Source organism: Pocillopora verrucosa, chromosome 2, assembly GCF_036669915.1.
Source record: "Pocillopora verrucosa isolate sample1 chromosome 2, ASM3666991v2, whole genome shotgun sequence".
NCBI classification, from domain to species: Eukaryota; Metazoa; Cnidaria; class Anthozoa; order Scleractinia; family Pocilloporidae; genus Pocillopora; species Pocillopora verrucosa.
The window spans coordinates 2,865,042-2,883,872 of record NC_089313.1 but is presented as its reverse complement, the minus strand read 5'-3'; the positions used below and the strand labels follow the sequence as shown (position 1 = coordinate 2,883,872).

The window sequence follows — 18,831 nt, the reverse complement described above, 5'->3', positions numbered from 1 at the left end:
CCTTTACTGGTTGTCTCACTGAATCTGCTCTGATACGGTAAATTTGGTTGTCGACTTATAGCGTTGAAGAAAGCAGATATCAGGTAGTAGAACGAGTTTTCAGATGCGAGTCGGAGGAGACCACTTTGATACAACTCTGCATGCGGCTGCTGAAAGAGCTTAAAGATATCAGTTAATGGCAATTGGACAACAAATTTCAATCAAAAGAAGTTTCTGGCAACGCTCCAATTAAAAATAATAGGTAACGTCATTCATTTTTTAAGTTTTTTCTCCTCACAGTTTTGGCATTTATGTACCTTTTTGTCAACATGGACAACAAAAAGCTTGCACACTAATAGAGCATACCCATTTTATGCCATTGCCTTTTATTCAAATACATTAATCAGCAAAGCGATGAAGAGTAACGTTTGATTTCGACAGCCAATCACCAAACATAGTGTCACTATGATTTGTCTGGATTTTTTTCAGGCCTTATTTTCACTACCGCTTAAGTAGTGTTCATTACCGCGAAGATCACTTTCCGATTCATTTCTTAAACTGCAGTTAACATGCATTATTTTCGTATATTCATAGTTGTCACCTAATATTTCAAAATTAAATTAATATTTCCGGAATAAGAATCCATTTGCTACTTTTCTTCAGTTGATGAATTGCCGGAGGCCATCCTCTGCCTTAGGTCAAGGTTTGCATAATATCATGCTGTACTATGAAAAGAAAAAATTTCTTCGGTGACAAGGAATATGAAGGGAAGAAAAGTGTACAAGTCGATCGAACTGAATTCGTAGCCTATACTGAAAATAAATGATTTACCACTCTGCTTAGTGACAACAGCTGAAATATCAGTTACGTCGCTAGAGAGTAAGGAAATAGGACAACTTTCACTTAGCCTAATTAAAATATTCTCTACATTTAATGGGCATATAGCGCTAGAAAAAGGCTCTTTGCTCACAAGATTGCAGAAGAAGATAGCTTCTTGAATTGTTTGAATTGAAATCCTTCCGTAGCCTAACGCTTTTTTTTCCTGAATTATTTTTATACCATAATTAGGGTTAGAATTAAACCAATTTGACAAACTTCATTGGTCGTGTTTCGTTCATTACCTATTTTATGGTCTTCATTGTTAGATGGAATTCTTCACGCAGTTTGTCACTCTGGATGAACTTGGAAGGGACGTAGTTTTAGTTCCTCTTGCGGCAAAGCAAAGCCTTTGATTCTCTCTTGATATCATCTTTAAGGAACGCGTACACTAGAGGATTTAGCGTAGAATTGGCCAAATTTAACGAACGGAATGCCAGTATTTCATGTTTAGAAGGAACACGAAGATTTAAGGAGACGCAGATTATGTTATTGATTGCTAGTCCGCAACATGAAATGAATATGATAACAAGTACAGTTATTAACCTCACGATAGATCTTCAAATATCTTGTGATATGGGAGAGTTTTCCCACTTTCTTTCTCTGCCATATATCAAAGTTTTTATAAAATCACTTTGTGCCTTGAAAAGAAGAAAATTGCTATAAAGATAATGTGGAAGGAAGAAGAGTGGATTAATTGATTAAACTGCAATATTAACATATATGAAATACCAAATTCATCCAATATTCTGCTGAATGGCAACAGTGTAAATGTCACTCGAGTCACCGGAGTGTTGGCTGAGGAGCGAAAGTATATATATATCCTACTTTTCCGGGTACATAATGCTTAAAACAAAATGTTCGTTCATAAAAATGCACAAGAAGACTGTCTCTTGGATTGTTATAGCGAGTGCTAAACGAAAATGAAGACGGATACAGCAGCTTACGATCCCAAACAGGGAATAAGCATTCCTAGTTTTCTGATCACTTTGAGCACTTAGTAAACTTTCCGCGTGTTATTTTGACGTCAAAAGCTGAAAAGGCATCTGCTCTCGCAAGCTAATATAAATATGCAACGGCGAAAAAAGAGGTTTTTATTTGCTCTCCAGAGGCGTTCCAAATATTCGATGGAAAATTCCTGACAGCTAATGGAATCATGTTTAATTGACCCTTCAAATGTATGCAGCTGTTGGCAGAAAGGTTGGTTTCATATTGAAAGAGAACCAACTTTTAGAGACTTTTGACACTTATTTTTTGTTCAACAGAGAGTAAAACAGCTACTTGGTAAAAGAACGCATAATCATGCGACACGTAGCTTAACAAATGCACCGTTAAAGTGTATTTGTCCCTAAGTATGTTGGAAACATTCAATTTGCTCCTGCGAAAACTTAATAATATCGGCATCCCACAAAGGGAAAGCGCATGTATATTTGTCTCACTGTTTTGTTCCCTTTTGAAGCTAATGACTTATTTAGGGCACCCTTATGATAAATATTGCGTAGCTCCTGAGGACTGAAATAGTAACTTTTTTCCTTTCTTCGTTCTTTCGTTTCTCTTTATTTTCAGTTCCTGCGTTTCCATATCTGTCCCCTAAAAGATGATAGCTAGAAATTGGCAGTGGAGGAAATTTATCTTTGTAAGTTTTATACATCAGCATTCGTAAGTATCAATCCTAAAGATTTATTCATCTGCACACGTTTAGCTTGTATTAACACAATTTCAGCCTTCTTTAGTTTTTTTGCTAAAAATGGTGGCAACAGAAGATCCATGAACTCATACAAACTGAATGAGGACTAATCTAAATGATGGGCAAATACAACATGGCCCAAACATCACTGAACCAAACAGGGCCTAGCCTGTCTTCGGCACCAAAAAATAATTTTGAGAAGGAGACAGATTGAGGGGTGAAGTTAACCACCGACCTGTTGAAATACTGCATGTAAAAACATTCAAATCGCTCAATGGCCTTTCGCTTTATTTCCATGAATCGACAGCACTACAACTAGTAGTAAATTCAAATGTATTTAAAATGTTCACAGGCCATTTTGCATTATCTCATACTTTGACGTGTCAGCATTACTAAAAGGAAATCTTCTCAGTCCTAACTTGTAACTCTGGATGAACCTGGAAGGGAAGTATTTTTACGTGCCTCTTACGGCAAAGAAAAGCTTTTGATTCCCTCTTGATATCTTCTTTGAGGAACGCGTACACAAGAGGATTCATCGTAGAATTGACCAATAGAAGCAACCTATATATCACTAGTGTATGTTTGGACACAAAACAAATTTTGAAGGTGGAGCAGAGGAAGACGTATAGTCGTATTCCACAACAAGCAGTAAAAATTGTAACAAGCACAGAAACCAACCTCACTGTGGATACTTTTACTCCCACGTTTCTAATTTCCATTATTTTCAAAGAGTTTGCAGTTATGTTAAATCTAACTTGCTTCATGAGAGTTCTCATTTGCAGAGAGAGTTTGCGAGCAATTAATAGGATATGAATATGTGCTGTCAAGAGAAGCACTGTTGGTAACACTACAAAAAAGCAAAATGGAAATAATATCGAATATATGAGTTTTTACAACCGAATGTCTGCGGCCGGCAAGATACATGGCGGTTAATGGAAATGGAAATCCCCAACATGCCCCAATAATAAGAAATGTTCTTCTAGCGGTCGTGAAGACACAGACGTATTTCAGCGAATGCACGATTGCTACATAGCGTTCCGCAACCATGGCGATCAACCCCGTGGCGGAGACGTTCACGAAGAAAATGGCAAATATCGAACCAACTTCTTCCTTGCACGTATCCAAAATCACTTCGCAGATCATGTAGGGCGAAAATGCACAAGTAACACCCAGATCAGCCGCCGCCAAGGAAAGAATGAACCAGTTGGCTGTTGTCCGTAATATTCTCCTTCTTGCGATGATGAAAATAACCCAGCTGTTTCCCACCAAACTTAAGAAGGTGAAAAACAGAAAAACCAACCAGATAAAATTCATCCTTTACTGTTTGTCTCACTGAATCTGCTCCTGTAAGGTAAATTTGTTGTCGACTTGTAGCGTTGAAGAAAGCAGATATCAGGTAATAGAACGAGTTTTCAGATGCGAGTCGGAGGAGACCTCTTTGATACAACTCTGCATGCGGCTGCTTAACGAGCTTAAAGATATCAGTTAATGGCAACTGGACAACAAATTTCAATCAAAAGAAGTTTCTGGCAACGCTCCAATTGAAAATAATAGGTAACGTCATTCATTTTTTAAGTTTTTTCTCCTCACAGTTTTGGCATTTATGTACCTTTTTGTCAACATGGACAACAAAAAGCTTGCACACTAATAGAGCATACCCATTTTATGCCATTGCCTTTTATTCAAATACATTAATCAGCAAACGATGAAGAGTAACGTTTGATTTCGACAGCCAATCACCAAACATAGTGTCACTATGACTTGTCTGGATTTTTTTAGGCCTTATTTTCACTACTGCTTAAGTAGTGTTCATTACCGCGAAGATCACTTTCCGATTCATTTCTTAAACTGCAGTTAACATGCATTATTTTCGTATATTTATAGTTGTCACCTAATATTTCAAAATTAAATTAATATTTCCGGAATAAGAATCCATTTGCTACTTTTCTTCAGTTGATGAATTGTCAGAGGCCATCCTCTGCCTTAGGTCAAGGTTTGCATAATATCATGCTGTACTATGAAAAGAAAAAATTTCTTCGGTGACAAGGAATATGAAGGGAAGAAAAGTGTACAAGTCGATCGAACTGAATTCGTAGCCTATACTGAAAATAAATGATTTACCACTCTGCTTAGTGAGAACAGCAGAAATATCAGTTACGTCGCTAGAGAGTAAGAGAAATAGGACAACTTTCACTTAACCTAATTAAAATATTCTCTACATTTAATGGGCATATAGCGCTAGAAAAAGGCTCTTTGCTCACAAGATTGCTGAAGAAGATAGCTTCTTGAATTGTTTGAATTGAAATCCTTCCGTAGCCTAACGTTTTTTTTCCTGAATTATTTTTTATACCATAATTAGGGTTAGAATTAAACCAATTTAACAAACTTCATTGGTCGTGTTTCGTTCATTACCTATTTTATGGTCTTCATTGTTAGATGGAATTCTTCACGCAGTTTGTCACTCTGGATGAACTTGGAAGGGACGTAGTTTTAGTTTCCTCTTGCGGCAAAGCAAAGCTTTTGATTCTCTCTTGATATCATCTTTAAGGAATGCGTACACAAGAGGATTTAGCGTAGAATTGGCCAAATTTAACAAACGGAATGCCAGTATTTCATGTTTAGAAGGAACACGAAGATTTAAGGAGACGCAGATTATGTTATTGATTACTAGTCCGCAACACGAAATGAATATGATAACAAGTACAGTTATTAACCTCACGATAGATCTTCAAATGTCTTGTGATATGGGAGAGTTTTCCCACTTTCTTTCTCTGCCATATATCAATATTTTTATAAAATCACTTTGTGCCTTGAAAAGAAGAAAATTGCTATAAAGACGGGATAATATGGAAGGAAGAAGAGTGGATTAATTGGTTAAACTGCAATATTAACATATATGAAATACCAAATTCATCCAATATTCTTCTGAATGGCAACAGTGTAAATGTCACTCGAGTCACCGGAGTATTGGCTGAGGAGCGAAAGTATATATATATCCTACTTCTCCGGTTACATAATGCTTAAAACAAAATGTTCGTTCATAAAAATGCACGAGAAGACTGCCTCTTGGATTGTTATAGAGGGTGCCAGACGAAAACGAAGACGGATACAGCTCAGTACTTACGATCCCAGATCAGGGAATAAGCATTCTTAGTTTTCGGATCACTTTGAAAACTTAGTAAACTTTCGGCGTGTTATTTTGAAGTAAAAAACTGAGTAGGCATCTGCTCTCACACGCTAATATAAATATGCAACGACGAAAAAAGAGGTTTTTGTTTTGCTCACTAGAGGCGTTCCAAAAACACGGTGGAAAATTCTTGACAGCTTTTGGAAACACGTTTTATTGAGGGGTGAAATTAACTACCTTCCTATTGAAATTCTATAAAAACATTCACATCGCTCAATAGCCTTTCGCTTTATTTCCATGAATCGACAGCACTACAAGCAGAACTTAATCCAAATGTATTTACAATGTTCACAGGCCATTCTGCATCATTTCATATTTTGTTGTGTCAACATTGCTGAAAGGAAATCTTCTCCTAACTTGTCACTCCGGATGAACCTGGAAGGGACGTGTTTTTAAATGCCTCCTACGGCGAAGAAAAGCGTTTGTTTCTCTCTTGATATCTTCTTTGAGGAACGCGTACACAAGAGGATTCAACGTAGAATTGGCCAACAGAAGCAACCTATTTATCACTCGTATAGGTTCAGACACAGAACAAATTTTGAAGTTGTAGCAGAGCAGGACGTAAAAACGTATTCCATAACAAGTGGTAAAAATAGCAACAAGTACAGTAATCAACCTCACTGTGGATGCTTTTAGTCCCACGTTTCTAATTTCCTTTATTTTTAAAGAGTTTGCAGTTATGTTAAATCTAACTTGTTTCATGAGAGCTCTCATTTGCAGAGAGAGTTTGCGAGCAATTAGTAGGATATGAAAATGTGCTGTCAAGAGAAGCACTGTTGGTACCACTACAAAAAGAAAAATGTGAATAATATCGAATATATGAGTTTTTACAACCGAATGTCTGCGTTCGGCAAGACGCAAGGCGCGTCTCAAAACAGTGAATAGAAATGGAAATCCCCAACAGGTACCAATAATAATAAATGTTCTTCTGGTGGTCGTGAAGACGCGGACGTATTTCAGCGAATGCACGATTGCAACATAGCGTTCTGCAACCATGGCGATTAACCCGATGGCGGAGACGTTCACGAAGAAAAAGGCGAAATCCTTAACAACTCTTTCTTTGCACGTATCCAAAATCACGTCGCAGATCATGTAGGGCGTAAATACACAAGTAACACCCAGATCAGCCGCCGCCAAGGAAAGAATGAACCAGTTGGATGTTGTCTGTAATCTTCTCCTTCTTGCGATGATGAAAATAACCCAGCTGTTTCCCACCAAACTTAAGAAGATGAAAAACAGAATAACTACCAGGATAAAATCCATCCTTTACTGATTGTCTCACTGAATCTTCTCTGATAACGTAAGTTTGTTGTCGACTTGGAACGTTGAAGAAAGCAGATATCAGTCAGTAGAACGAGTTTTCAGATGCGAGTCGGAGGAGACCTCTTTGATACAACTCCAGGTGCGGCTGCCTAAAGAGCTTAAAGATATCAGTTAATGGTAATTGGACAACAAATTTCAATGAAAAGAAGTCTTTCTTCATTAGCTAATAACTCCTGATAACGTTCCTACTAACGATGATAGGTAACGTCACTCATTTTTACTAAGTTTTATTTTATTTTTGCACAATTTTGGCATTTATGGACCTTTTTGTCAGCAGAGCGATCAAGAGTAACGTTTGATTTCGACAGCTAATAACCTATTGATCATCACCAAACATAGTGACTTGTGTCAGTGATACTTTCTCACATATTTTTTCTCAGCCTCGCTAGATACACTTTCTTCGCGCAATGGCGGCATCATTGATGTAACGCCACACATCTTCTATTAAGCTTAATTTAGGCTTAGAAGTTACAACAAAGCGCAAACCAGAAGGGTGACAGCCGCTCAACCTTTTTGGAAAATATATGATATTGTTCGCTCGTGAGACTTGAGTCAACCACCTATGTGGTAATTACATATACTTAATTCACGACAATGCAGAATAACCTTTGTTATTCCAAATGAATGAGTTACACTTGTGAGATGGATCATTGCACCGGCTGGGATCTTTGCTTCATTACTCTCAAGCCTGCGAACATTCCTCGTTAGGCGCTTCATTAGGAGGGCTGCGGCAGAAGCAGCGAAGCCACGAGACACGAGCTGGTCGTGACGTAGCTTCAAAGCCTGCTCTTTTGCTACTCATAATCCTAAATGTAAAAAGTGTTTTCTCCAAAAATCTAAGACGTAGTGAAAACATGGTTATGAAGAGCCATATAAGAAATAGGGGGAAATAACTCTGTCCTCACTGTGTGTTGCATGGTGGATATGTTTTCTTTTTTATGTGTACTTGACGTGGTAGATCTGCGTAGTGTGTCTTGCCTCCATCAAGAATAAACATATTATAAATATCCTTTACTGTATAGTTAAAGTTCGCCATAATATTTGATCCATTTGCAATTTTCCAACCCCTAGCCAATCAGTAAGACTTATTTTATTATCATTATGCTATGAATGGACTGAAATGGAAGAAAGACTTCCTACCTCAGCTAAAAGAATTGTGCATCACCACTTTAATTCCTCTAAAAAACTGTGTAAATAATTTTACATTGCAAAACTAAAAAAAATTAAAGTATGTCTAAGATAATAATTCAAGACTTACTTAAAAGTTCATTAAAAGTTAAAACAAAAAGAGGGGGTGTTAATAAAAATCAGAAAATTTTCCATCGAAAATAAGCTGTCCGTTTACTTATGTGGAAACCTCCTGACATTTCATGGACTTTTCCTTATTTTCTCCGTTACACCCTCGATAAAATAGACATGTTTCTCTACCAGTGGCATTTGAATTAGCTTTCTCTCAAATTATTGTTTTCAGAACACCAATCCACAGGTTACGTTTTTTTGATGCATTGCCTTAAGGTGATATCCTGCCTTATGGTTGAAAGTTTGTATAATCATTCTGTTCGTTGAAAAGCAGACACTCCTTTGGTGACAAGGTATATGCAGAGACGACATGTGGATTACTAGATCAACTTTCATTCGCAGTCTATAATGAAAGCTTTTATTGGATATCTCTTGCATTTTGGAGCATTTAAGATGGCAATAGCTCGTTCGATCACAGAGGATAGTTTCTTGAATTGACATAGGTGGTGCTGAACATAGACGGATGAAGCAGCCTAAACCCCTAAACTAGCATATTGCCATTTTTAATTTACCAATCACTTTGAGCAGTTTCTAAACTTTCCACGCGTAATTTTGAAACGTAGAAACTGTTCCCGCAAGCTTATATGAATATGCACCGGCGAAAAGTTGAGCTTTTTATCAGTTGTCGAGAAGCGTTCCTTCAATTGAAAATTCCAAACACTTTTGGGAAATTTATGACAGACAGTAAAAGCATGTTTTATCTACCCATCAAATGTACGCAGCTATTGACAGAAAGGTAGCTTTCAAAACTGAAAGAAAACAAACCCTAGTAATCTTTTAAGATGATTTTTATTCAGTGAAGAACTCAATAAACAATTAGAATGGAGAGACACAGCTTAGCGACTCTAGGCTCGATGAATGCGCTCTCCATGGGTGTTTATCTTTTGGCTACCTTGGAAACAATTAATCGTTTTCGTGCGATAACCTTGAAATGACACTTCCTTATTTACGCTGCACTAAAGCTTAATTTTCAAGGCCTCGGATCGTTGGGTGAGTATTATTCCTTTTTTTCCTAATTATTATTGCTGGTCATCAAACGTCTTATGACCCGGAAGACGTTAGTTTTGAATGGGTTTTGCCGTATAGTCGGTGAAGGAAAGCTTTTGCTTTCCTTTTAAATTGCTATGGAAAAATATATAAGGAAGAAGAGTAGATAAATTGATCAAACTGCAATAGTGACATACCTGAAATACCAAAATCATCCAACATTCTCCTAAGTGGTAGCAGTATAAATGTCACTCGAGTCGCCAGAGTGTTGGCCTTGGAGTGATATTTTGTTTATTGTGCAAGTTAGGAGACAAGTTTCACTTTACTTAATTGAAACATCTCTTACATTTCCGGGCATATAATGCTTGAAACAGGCTGTTCGTTCATAAGAATGCTTGAGAGGACTACCATTTGGATTGTTATAGAGGGTGCCAGACGAAGACAAAGACGGTTACAGCAGCTTACGATCCCGGACCAAGGAATAAGCACTCTTAATTTTCTGATCATGTTGATCGTGTTATTTTGAAGTCAAAAGCTGAAAAGGCATCTGCTCTTGCAAGCTTATATAAATATGCAACGGCGAAAAAAGAGGTTTATATTTGCTTTCTAAAGGCGTTCCGAACATTCGATGGAAAATTCACGACAGCTTATGGAAACATGTTTTTTGACTCTTCAAATGTACGCAGCTGTTGGCAGAAAGATTGGTTTTTATATTGTACGAGAACCAAATTTCAGAGATTTTTGACAATTTTTTTTCATTCAATAGAGAGTAAAACAACTGCTTGGTAAAAGAACGCACAATCATGCGACACGTAGCTTAAAAAATGCACCCTTGAAGTGTCTCTGTCCCTAAGCATATTGGAAACATTCACTTCGCTCCAGCGAAAAGTTAATATTGGCGGCTCTCCACAAAGGGAAAGCATGTATATATGATGACTTGGTCAAGGCGCCCTTATGATAAATATTGCGTAGCTCCTGAGGACTGAAATAGTATTTTTTTTCTTTCTTCGTTCGTTCGTTTCTCTTCATTTTGTCAGTCTACCCTCGAAGTTGAACAGTTCCTGCATTTCCATATCTGTTCCCTAAAAGATGATAGTTAGAAATTGGTAGTAGAGAAAATTGTTTTTTTAGCTGTGTGCATCAGTTTCGTAAGCATCAATCCTGAAGATTTATTCATATACAAGCGTTCAGCTTACATTAACACAATTTCAGCCTTCTTTAGGTTTTTTTGCCGACAGTGGTGGCAATAGAAGATCCATGAACTCATGCACACAGAATTAGGACTAATCTAAACGATGGGAAAACAAGACAGTTATGGCCCAAACATCACTGAACTAAGCAGGACCTAGCCTGTCTTTGGCAGCAAAAGATAATTTCGAGCTGACAGATTGAGTGGTGAAACTAACTACCGACTTGTTAAAATACTATAAAAACATTCACATCGAATCGACAGCACTACAACTCGTACTAAATTCAAATGTATTTACAATGTTCACGGACCATTTTGCATCATTTCATACTTTGTTGTGTCAGAATTGCTGAATGGAAGTCTTCTTCTAACTTGTCACTCTGGATGAACCTGGAAGGGACGTATTTTTACGTGCCTCTTGCAGCGAAGAAAAGCTTTTGTTTCTCTCTTGATATCTTCTTTGAGGAACGCGTACACAAGAGGATTCAACGTAGAATTGGCCAATAGAAGCAACATATTAATCACTTGTATCGGTTCAGACACAGAACAGATTTTGAAGGTGTAGCAGAGCAAGACGTAAAAGCCTATTCCATAACAAGTGGTAAAAATAGCAACTAGTACAGAAACCAACCTCACTGTGGATGCTTTTAGTCCCACGTTTCTAATTTCCTTTGTTTTCAAAGAGTTTGCGGTCATGTTAAATCTAACTTGTTTCATGAGAGTTCTCATTTGCAGAGAAAGTTTGCGAGCAATTAGAAGGATATGAAAATGTGCTGTCAAGAGAAGCACTGTCGGTACCACTACAAAAAGAAAAATGTAAATAACTTCGACTATATGGCTTTTAACCGAATGTCTGCCGTCGGCAAGATACATGGCGCGTCTCAAAACGGTGAATAGAAATGGAAATCCCCAACAGGTACCAATAATAAAAAATGTTCTTCTGGTGGTCGTGAAGACGCGGACGTATTTCAGCGAATGCACGATTGCAACATAGCGTTCTGCAACCATGGCGATTAACCCGATGGCGGAGACGTTCACGAAGAAAAAGGCGAAATCCTTAACAACTCTTTCCCTGCACGTATCCAAAATCACGTCGCAGATCATGTAGGGCGCAAATACACAAGTAACACCCAGATCAGCCGCCGCCAAGGAAAGAATGAACCAGTTGGCTGTTGTCTGTAATCTTCTCCTTCTTGCGATGATGAAAATAACCCAGCTGTTTCCCACCAAACTTAAGAAGATGAAAAACAGAATAACTACCAGGATAAAATCCATTCTTTACTGGTTGTCTCACTGAATCTTTTCTGATAACGTAAGTTTGTTGTCGACTTTGAACGTTGAAGAAAGCAGATATCAGTCAGTAGAACGAGTTTTCAGATGCGAGTCGGAGGAGACCTCTTTGATACAACTCCAGGTGCCGCTGCCTAAAGAGCTTAAAGATATCAGTTAATGGTAATTGGACAACAAATTTCAATGAAAAGAAGTCTTTCTTCATTAGCTAATAACTCCTGATAACGTTCCTACTAACGATGATAGGTAACGTCACCCATTTTTACTAAGTTTTATTTTATTTTTGCACAATTTTGGCATTTATGGACCTTTTTGTCAGCATGGACAATTACGAGCTTGCAAACTAATAGAGCATACCCGTTCCATACCATTGCCTCATATTCAAATATATTCATATCAGCAGAGCGATCAAGAGTAACGTTTGATTTCGACAGCCAATAACCTATTGATCATCACCAAACATAGTGACTTGTGTCGGTGATACCTTCTCACATATTTTTTCTCAGCCTCGCTAGATACACTTTCTCCGCGCAATGGCAGCATCATTGATGTAACGCCACACATCTTCTATTAAGCTTAATTTAGGCTTAGAAGTTGCAACAAAGCGCAAACCAGAAGGGTGACAGCCGCTCAACCTTTTTGGAAAATATATGATATTCAGACATAGTTTGAAGCTACACTGGTTTGCAGATTTGATGAATGTAACCGAAGAAGTTACAATTCATAGACCCAACGTTTCGAAAACGTTGGGTCTATGAATTGTAACTTCTTCGGTTACATTCATTAAATCTGCAAACCAGTGTAGCTTCAAACTATGTCTGATTGTCCACCTGGTTGCCGTGTGAACTTTAATATATTATATATGATATTGTTCGCTCGTGAGACTTGAGTCAACCACCTATGGGGTAATTACATATACTTAATTCACGACGATGCAGAATAGCCTTTGTTATTCCAAATGAATGAGTTACACTTGCGAGATAGATCATTGCACCGGCTGGGATCTTTGCGTCATTACTCTCAAGCCTGCGAACATTCCTCGTTAGGCGCTTCATTAGGAGGGCTGCGGCAGAAGCAGCGAAGCCACGAGACACGAGCTGGTCGTGACGTAGCTTCAAAGCCTGCTCTTTTGCTACTCATGGATAAGCCTAAATGTAAAAAGTGTTTTCTCAAAAAATCTAAGACGTAGTGAAAACATGGTTATGAAGAGCCATATAAGAAATAGGGGGGAAATAACTCTGTCCTCACTGGGTGTTGCATGGTGGATATGTTTTCTTTTAGATCTGCGTAGTGTGTCTTGCCTCCATCAATTGTGCAATTAAAATTCGCTATAATTTTTGATCCATTTGCAATTTTCCAACCCCTAGCCAATCAGTAAGAATTATTTTATTATCATAATCGACACACCTGCAACCTACCACCTATGGGGTAATTACATATACTTAATTCACGACAATGCAGAATAACCTTTGTTATACTCAATGAATGAGTTACAATTGTGAGATGGATCACTGCACCGGCTAAGGTTTTTGCTTCATTACTCTCAAGCTTGCGAACACTCCTCGATAGGCGCTTCACTGCGAGGGCTGCGGCAGAAGCGGCTGCGAAACTACGAGACACGAGCTGGTCGTGACGTAACTTGAAAGCCTGCTCGAAGGCTGATCTTGAATAAGCCTAAATGTAAAAAACGTTTTCTTCAAAAAAGTAGGACGTAGTAAAAACATGGTTATGAAAAGCCATGTAAGAAATAGAGGGAAATAACTCTGTCCTCACTGGGTGTTGCATGGTGGATATATTTCCTTTTTTATGTGCACTTGACGTGGTAGATCCGCGTAGTGTGTCTTGCCTCCATCAAGAATAAACATATTTCAAATATCGTTTACTGTGCAATTAAAGTTCGCTATAATTTTTGATCCATTTGCAATTTTCCAACCCCTAGCCAATCAGTAAGACTTATTTTATTATCATAATCGACACACCTGCAATGAATGGACTGAAATGGAAGACTTCCTACCTCAACCGAAAGAATTGTGCATTACTACTTTAATTCCTCTTGAAAAACTGTATAAATTAAACTATTAATGTACAACTTTACATTTCAAGGCCTCGGATCATTGGTTGACTATTATTATTATTATTATTATTATTATTATTATGATTATTATTATTATTATTATTATTGGTTGACTATTGTTCCTTTTTTTTCTAACCATCATTGCTGGTCTTCAAACGTCTTGTGACCAGGGAGACTTTAGCTTTGAATGGGTTTTGCGGTATAGTCGGTAAAGGGAGGCTTTTGAATCCCCTTTTACGTCTTCAGTAAGCGCGCAGAAACGCAAACTTCAGACAGAGCATAGCGTGGAATTAGTTATGGAGTCATTTTACCAACACTTTGTTGTTCAAAATTAGATCGATACATTGGAACAAGAATCCACCTGCTACTTTCTTCAGTTGATGGATTGCCTGAGGACGATCCATTGCCTTAGGTCAAGGTTTGCATAATATCGTGCTGTACTGTGAAAATAAAAAAATTGCTTTGGTGACAAGGAATATGGGGCGAATCAAAGTGCTAGTTGATTAAACTTAATTCGTAGCCTGTGTTGAAAACTAAATGATTTACCACTCTGCTGAGTGACAACAGTAGAAATGTCAGTTACGTAGCTAGAGAGTAAGTGAAATTAGCCAACTTTCTCTTTGCCTAATTAAAACGTTCTCTACATTTAATGGACATATAGGGCTAGAAAAAGTTTTTTTGATTACAAGATTGCAGAGGAAGACAGCTTCTTGTATTGTTATATTTGTATAGGTAATCATATGATTTCGAGTGCAGTTTGGAATAAATAAGCACGAGTAAATTTTCATGTTTAGACGGAACACAAAGATTTAAGTAGACGCAGATTATGTTGTGGATTCCTAGTCCGTAACATGAAAGGAATATGATAACAAGTTTAGTTACCAACCTCACTGTGGACGTTTTTAATCCAACGTTTGTAACTTCCATTTTTCTCACTGAATTTGCTCCTATGTTAAATCTGACTTGTTTGAAAAGTGATTTCATCTCGCGAGAGAGTTTGCAAGCAATTAATAGAATATGAAGATGCGCTACGAAAAGAAATATTATTGATAACAATGCGAAGAACATCTTATAAATGATATCGAATTTATACATGTCTGCGACGAAATGCTCGCTGCTGCCAAGATGGATGATAGTTTGGCAAATGGCGAAAAGAAATGGAATTGTCCAACAGCTCGCAATAATAACGACTGTCCTGGAGGACGTCAGGAAACGAACATATTTGAATGAATGAACGATAGTGATATAGCGTTCAGCAATCATAGCAGTCAAGCAAATGATAGAAGCCTCTATGAAGAAGTCAGCGGATATTAGACGAACGCGTTTGTTGCATGTATTCAAAAACACATCGCAGATCATGGATACCGCGGAAGATTCACGCAAATACCACCCAGATCGGCCACCGATGCACCACTTTGTTGTTGTCTGTAACCTTCTTCTTCTCGCGATGATGAAAATAACCCAGCTGTTTCCCAACAGACCGAAGAAAGTGAAAAACCAACCTACGATTCCAAACCAGTCTAAATGCATCGTGTACTGTCTGTGAGACAGCATGTAATTGTGAAATTTGCAGATAATATCGTCTTTACTCTCTGGCGACTTTACTGACTTTTCTATTAAATTTTTTTTAACCACAAAGTATTATTAAAATTACTGCGAACAAATAATTTGTAATAAAATGAATAAACATGTTAACGTTAGAGGAACATCTTTATCTTAATGTGAAATTGTTGTCCAATAGGCATGTAGTTGATATCTTTAAACGTATCAGCCAGCCGCACATAGACTTTTATTAAAAAACTTTTATTAAAAAAAATCGCGATTTTTTTTAAAGGAGGTTTTCTGCTAGGGGAATTTTCGCGACAACCGCTCACCTTGGGGCTCTTTTCAAAAGTTGTTCGCGTGTTTTGTTTGCATCGCGCGCTTCGTAAAATTCACATGTGGAAGCTCTTTGCTTGTGGAAAAATCGTTGCTCCTGGAAAAATCAAAAGCGGAAGAAATTCTGGTAAAAAAAGGAAAAAAAAAAGAAGAAAAAAACAGGCCCAAAGAAGAGAGAAAAAGTATCATTCTGTCAAGAAAAGAAAAAAAATAATTTGTGAAAGCGATTGGTACTGGCAGAGCTCCACGCTGCCGTAAACGGATTCAGTAGCCTAAGATCCCAGACTAAATAACGTGCATTCTTAATTCACTGATCACGTACGCTGAGCACTTGGTGAACTTTCCGCGAGTAATTTTGAACGCAGAAATTATAAAAACATGTGCTCTCAAAGGCTAACATGAGTATGCACCAGCAAAAAATTAAGCTTTTTATTTGCTGTCGACAAATAACAGCTAATGACAGTTGAGGAAAACATTTTTTACTGAACCATCAAACTGTATGCAGCTGTTGGCATAAATATTTCTTTGACATCGTACAGGGACCAAACCACAAAGATTTTTGATAATAACTTTTATTTAGCAAAAAGATAAAGAATAGTAGAATAGCATAGAAACGCACAACTAAGCGACACTCATCTTGATGAACGCGCCCTCTGTGGGTCTTCATCACCTACATTAAAAATATGAATCTCTTTCTTACGTTAACTTTGAAGTAGTGCTTTCAAAATAAAATTGACTTCATGTGTAACGAATCAGGCACTGTGTGCTTAAGACTTAGAAATTGTCCGCCAAGGTTGATAGAGGGAATTAGGTAATGCCTAACATTTTTTGAGGTGTGCAGTGTAGGAGTAGTTTTAAGGCGAAAATTTATTGAAACGCAGCGTGGAAATATTGTTTTAAGCCATTAATTGCTAAAGAAGCTACCTCAACCACTGACAATCTACTCTTACTTGTGCTGCACTTATTTGTCAAAGATTGGTGGTTGAGTATAATTCCATGTTTTTCTTACTATCATTGCTGGTCTTCAAACGTCTTGTGACCTGGGAGACGTTAGTTTTGAATAAGTTTTGCGGTAAAGTCGGTAAAGGGAAGCTTTTGATTCCCTTTTTAATTCCTGGCATTAATTCATCTCCCGGCTTGCTACCCCCGATGAACTTAGAACGGATGTCCTTGAAGTCTTCTCCTGCGGCAAAAGAAAGCTTTTGATTCTCTCTTGATACCTTCTTTGAGGAACGCATAAACAAGAGGATTTAACGTACTATTGGCCAAAAGCAGCAAATTTGCTGCTACTAATTCATGCTTGGACACATCGCAAAAATTAAAGCCAAAGCAGATTGACGCATGGATTTCTAATCCATAATAAGCAACAAATATTATAACAAGTACTGTTACCAACCTCACCGTGGGTGATTTTAATCCCACATTTCTAACTGTCATTATATTCACTGAATTTGTCGCTACGTTAAATTTAACCTGTTTCAAAAGAGTTTTCATCTCGCGAGAAAGTTTGAGGGCTATTAATAGGATATGAAAATGTGCCGAGAAAAGAAGAATTGTTGGTAACACTTCAAAGAGCACGGTGAAGATGACACCAAATTTAGCCGTTTCTGCAGCAAAATCCTGGCTGCCGAAAAGATAAACGATGAATCGAAAAACGAGAGAAAAAAACGGAATTGCCCAACAGGTCGCAATAATGAAAATTGTTCTAGTTGACGTCAGGAGACGGACGTATTTTAAGGGATGGACGATGGCAATATAGCGTTCTGCAACCAAAGTGGTCAAGCAAATGTGTGAAGCATCAATGAAGAAATCAGCGAACCTCAGGCGAACATCGTCGTTGCATGTATCCACAAGCACATTGCAGATCATGGACGCCGGAAAATATCCACAAGTAACACCCAGATCAGCCACCGCTAAGGAGAGGATGAACCAGTTAGCTGTTGTTTGTAATCTTCTTCTTTTTGCGATGAGGAAAATAACCCAGGTGTTTCCCATCAGACTAAAGAAAGTGAAAAACCAGCCAACAATCCAGTCAAAATCCATCCTTTACTGGCTGTGAGACTGAATCTGGATCTGATAATGTAGATTTGCTGTCGACTATGGCTCTTGATGGAAGCATAGATGTTAAATCAACGGGTTTCAGATTGCAACCCGGAGGCGATCTCTTTTAATACAACCCCGTATGAGGCTGTCAAGAGAGCTTTCAAGCTTTAAAAAGCTTAATGGCGTCAAATTAAAATTTCCAAACAGAAGAAGTCCTTCCTTCACCAGCCAATTGCTCTCCGATATCTATTATTCAAAAATAATAGCTCCTTACGAACATGGAAATAAAACTACATGATGCAGCAGCGACCTTCCTAGTACCATAATGAATAAACATGCTACTATAAATTTATCTTGGTTTTAAAGTTCGCTATAATTACTAGCTCATATGCAATTTAACAACGCTAAGCCAATCAGTGAGACTAATCTTATGTCTTTGTCGACACAATTATTGTACACGGACTTAATGGACTGAAAGCTTCCTTTTCCACTTGAATTTAAATTGTGCAACTATCTATAAAAGCACTTTGCATATCATAGAGGCCGGGAAATATTCGAAAGTAACACCCAGATCAGCTACCGCCAAGAAAATGATGAACCAGTTTGTTGTTTTTTGAAATCTTCTTCTTCTTGCGATGATGAAAATAAGTCAGGTAATTCCCACCAGACCAAAGAAAGCGATGAACCAACCTCCGATTCAATACCAGACCAATTTCCGCCGTTACTTCGCCGGGAGACTGAATCTGGATTTGATGATAGGAATTATCTCGTTGGCTAGAATCGTTAAAGGAAGCAAAGGTGTTAAAAGCCATATCAATAAAAGAAAGGGGGAGGGGATGATGCCGCTTACATTAGGTGTCGAATAGTGAGTATGTGTTTTCGTTTTTACACGCAGTTGGCACTTTGAAATTAAAGTTCGCTTTAACTTTCATCCAAATACACTATGACAATTATGGCTGAGCCAATCAATGAGGCTAATTTCACATTGTTACCAACACATCTACTATAAATTGACTGAA

At 37.8% G+C, this 18,831-nt stretch overlaps 3 protein-coding genes across 3 annotated transcripts; all 3 read right to left on the bottom strand.

Annotated features, from left to right (window-relative positions):
- Positions 1 to 6,089: 6,089 nt before the first annotated feature.
- On the bottom strand, positions 6,090 to 6,992 carry LOC136278990 (adenosine receptor A3-like). Its single transcript, XM_066162323.1, has one exon. The coding sequence runs from the start codon at positions 6,990 to 6,992 to the stop codon at positions 6,090 to 6,092; it is 903 nt and encodes a 300-aa protein (XP_066018420.1).
- Positions 6,993 to 10,902: 3,910 nt separating this feature from the next.
- On the bottom strand, positions 10,903 to 11,802 carry LOC131770386 (adenosine receptor A3-like). The gene has a single exon (XM_059086093.2). It carries the CDS (start codon positions 11,800 to 11,802, stop codon positions 10,903 to 10,905), a length of 900 nt encoding a protein of 299 aa, XP_058942076.2.
- Positions 11,803 to 16,924: 5,122 nt separating this feature from the next.
- LOC131770385 (QRFP-like peptide receptor) lies at positions 16,925 to 17,812 on the bottom strand. The gene has a single exon (XM_059086091.2). It carries the CDS (start codon positions 17,810 to 17,812, stop codon positions 16,925 to 16,927), a length of 888 nt encoding a protein of 295 aa, XP_058942074.2.
- Between the last annotated feature and the right edge of the window lie 1,019 nt (positions 17,813 to 18,831).

Excerpts from the sequence above, each read along its gene's own strand:
- LOC136278990 (XM_066162323.1), bottom strand. The coding sequence starts at position 6,992 with ATGGATTTTATCCTGGTAGTTATTCTGTTTTTCATCTTCTTAAGTTTG.
- LOC131770386 (XM_059086093.2), bottom strand. The coding sequence starts at position 11,802 with ATGGATTTTATCCTGGTAGTTATTCTGTTTTTCATCTTCTTAAGTTTG.
- LOC131770385 (XM_059086091.2), bottom strand. The coding sequence starts at position 17,812 with ATGGATTTTGACTGGATTGTTGGCTGGTTTTTCACTTTCTTTAGTCTG.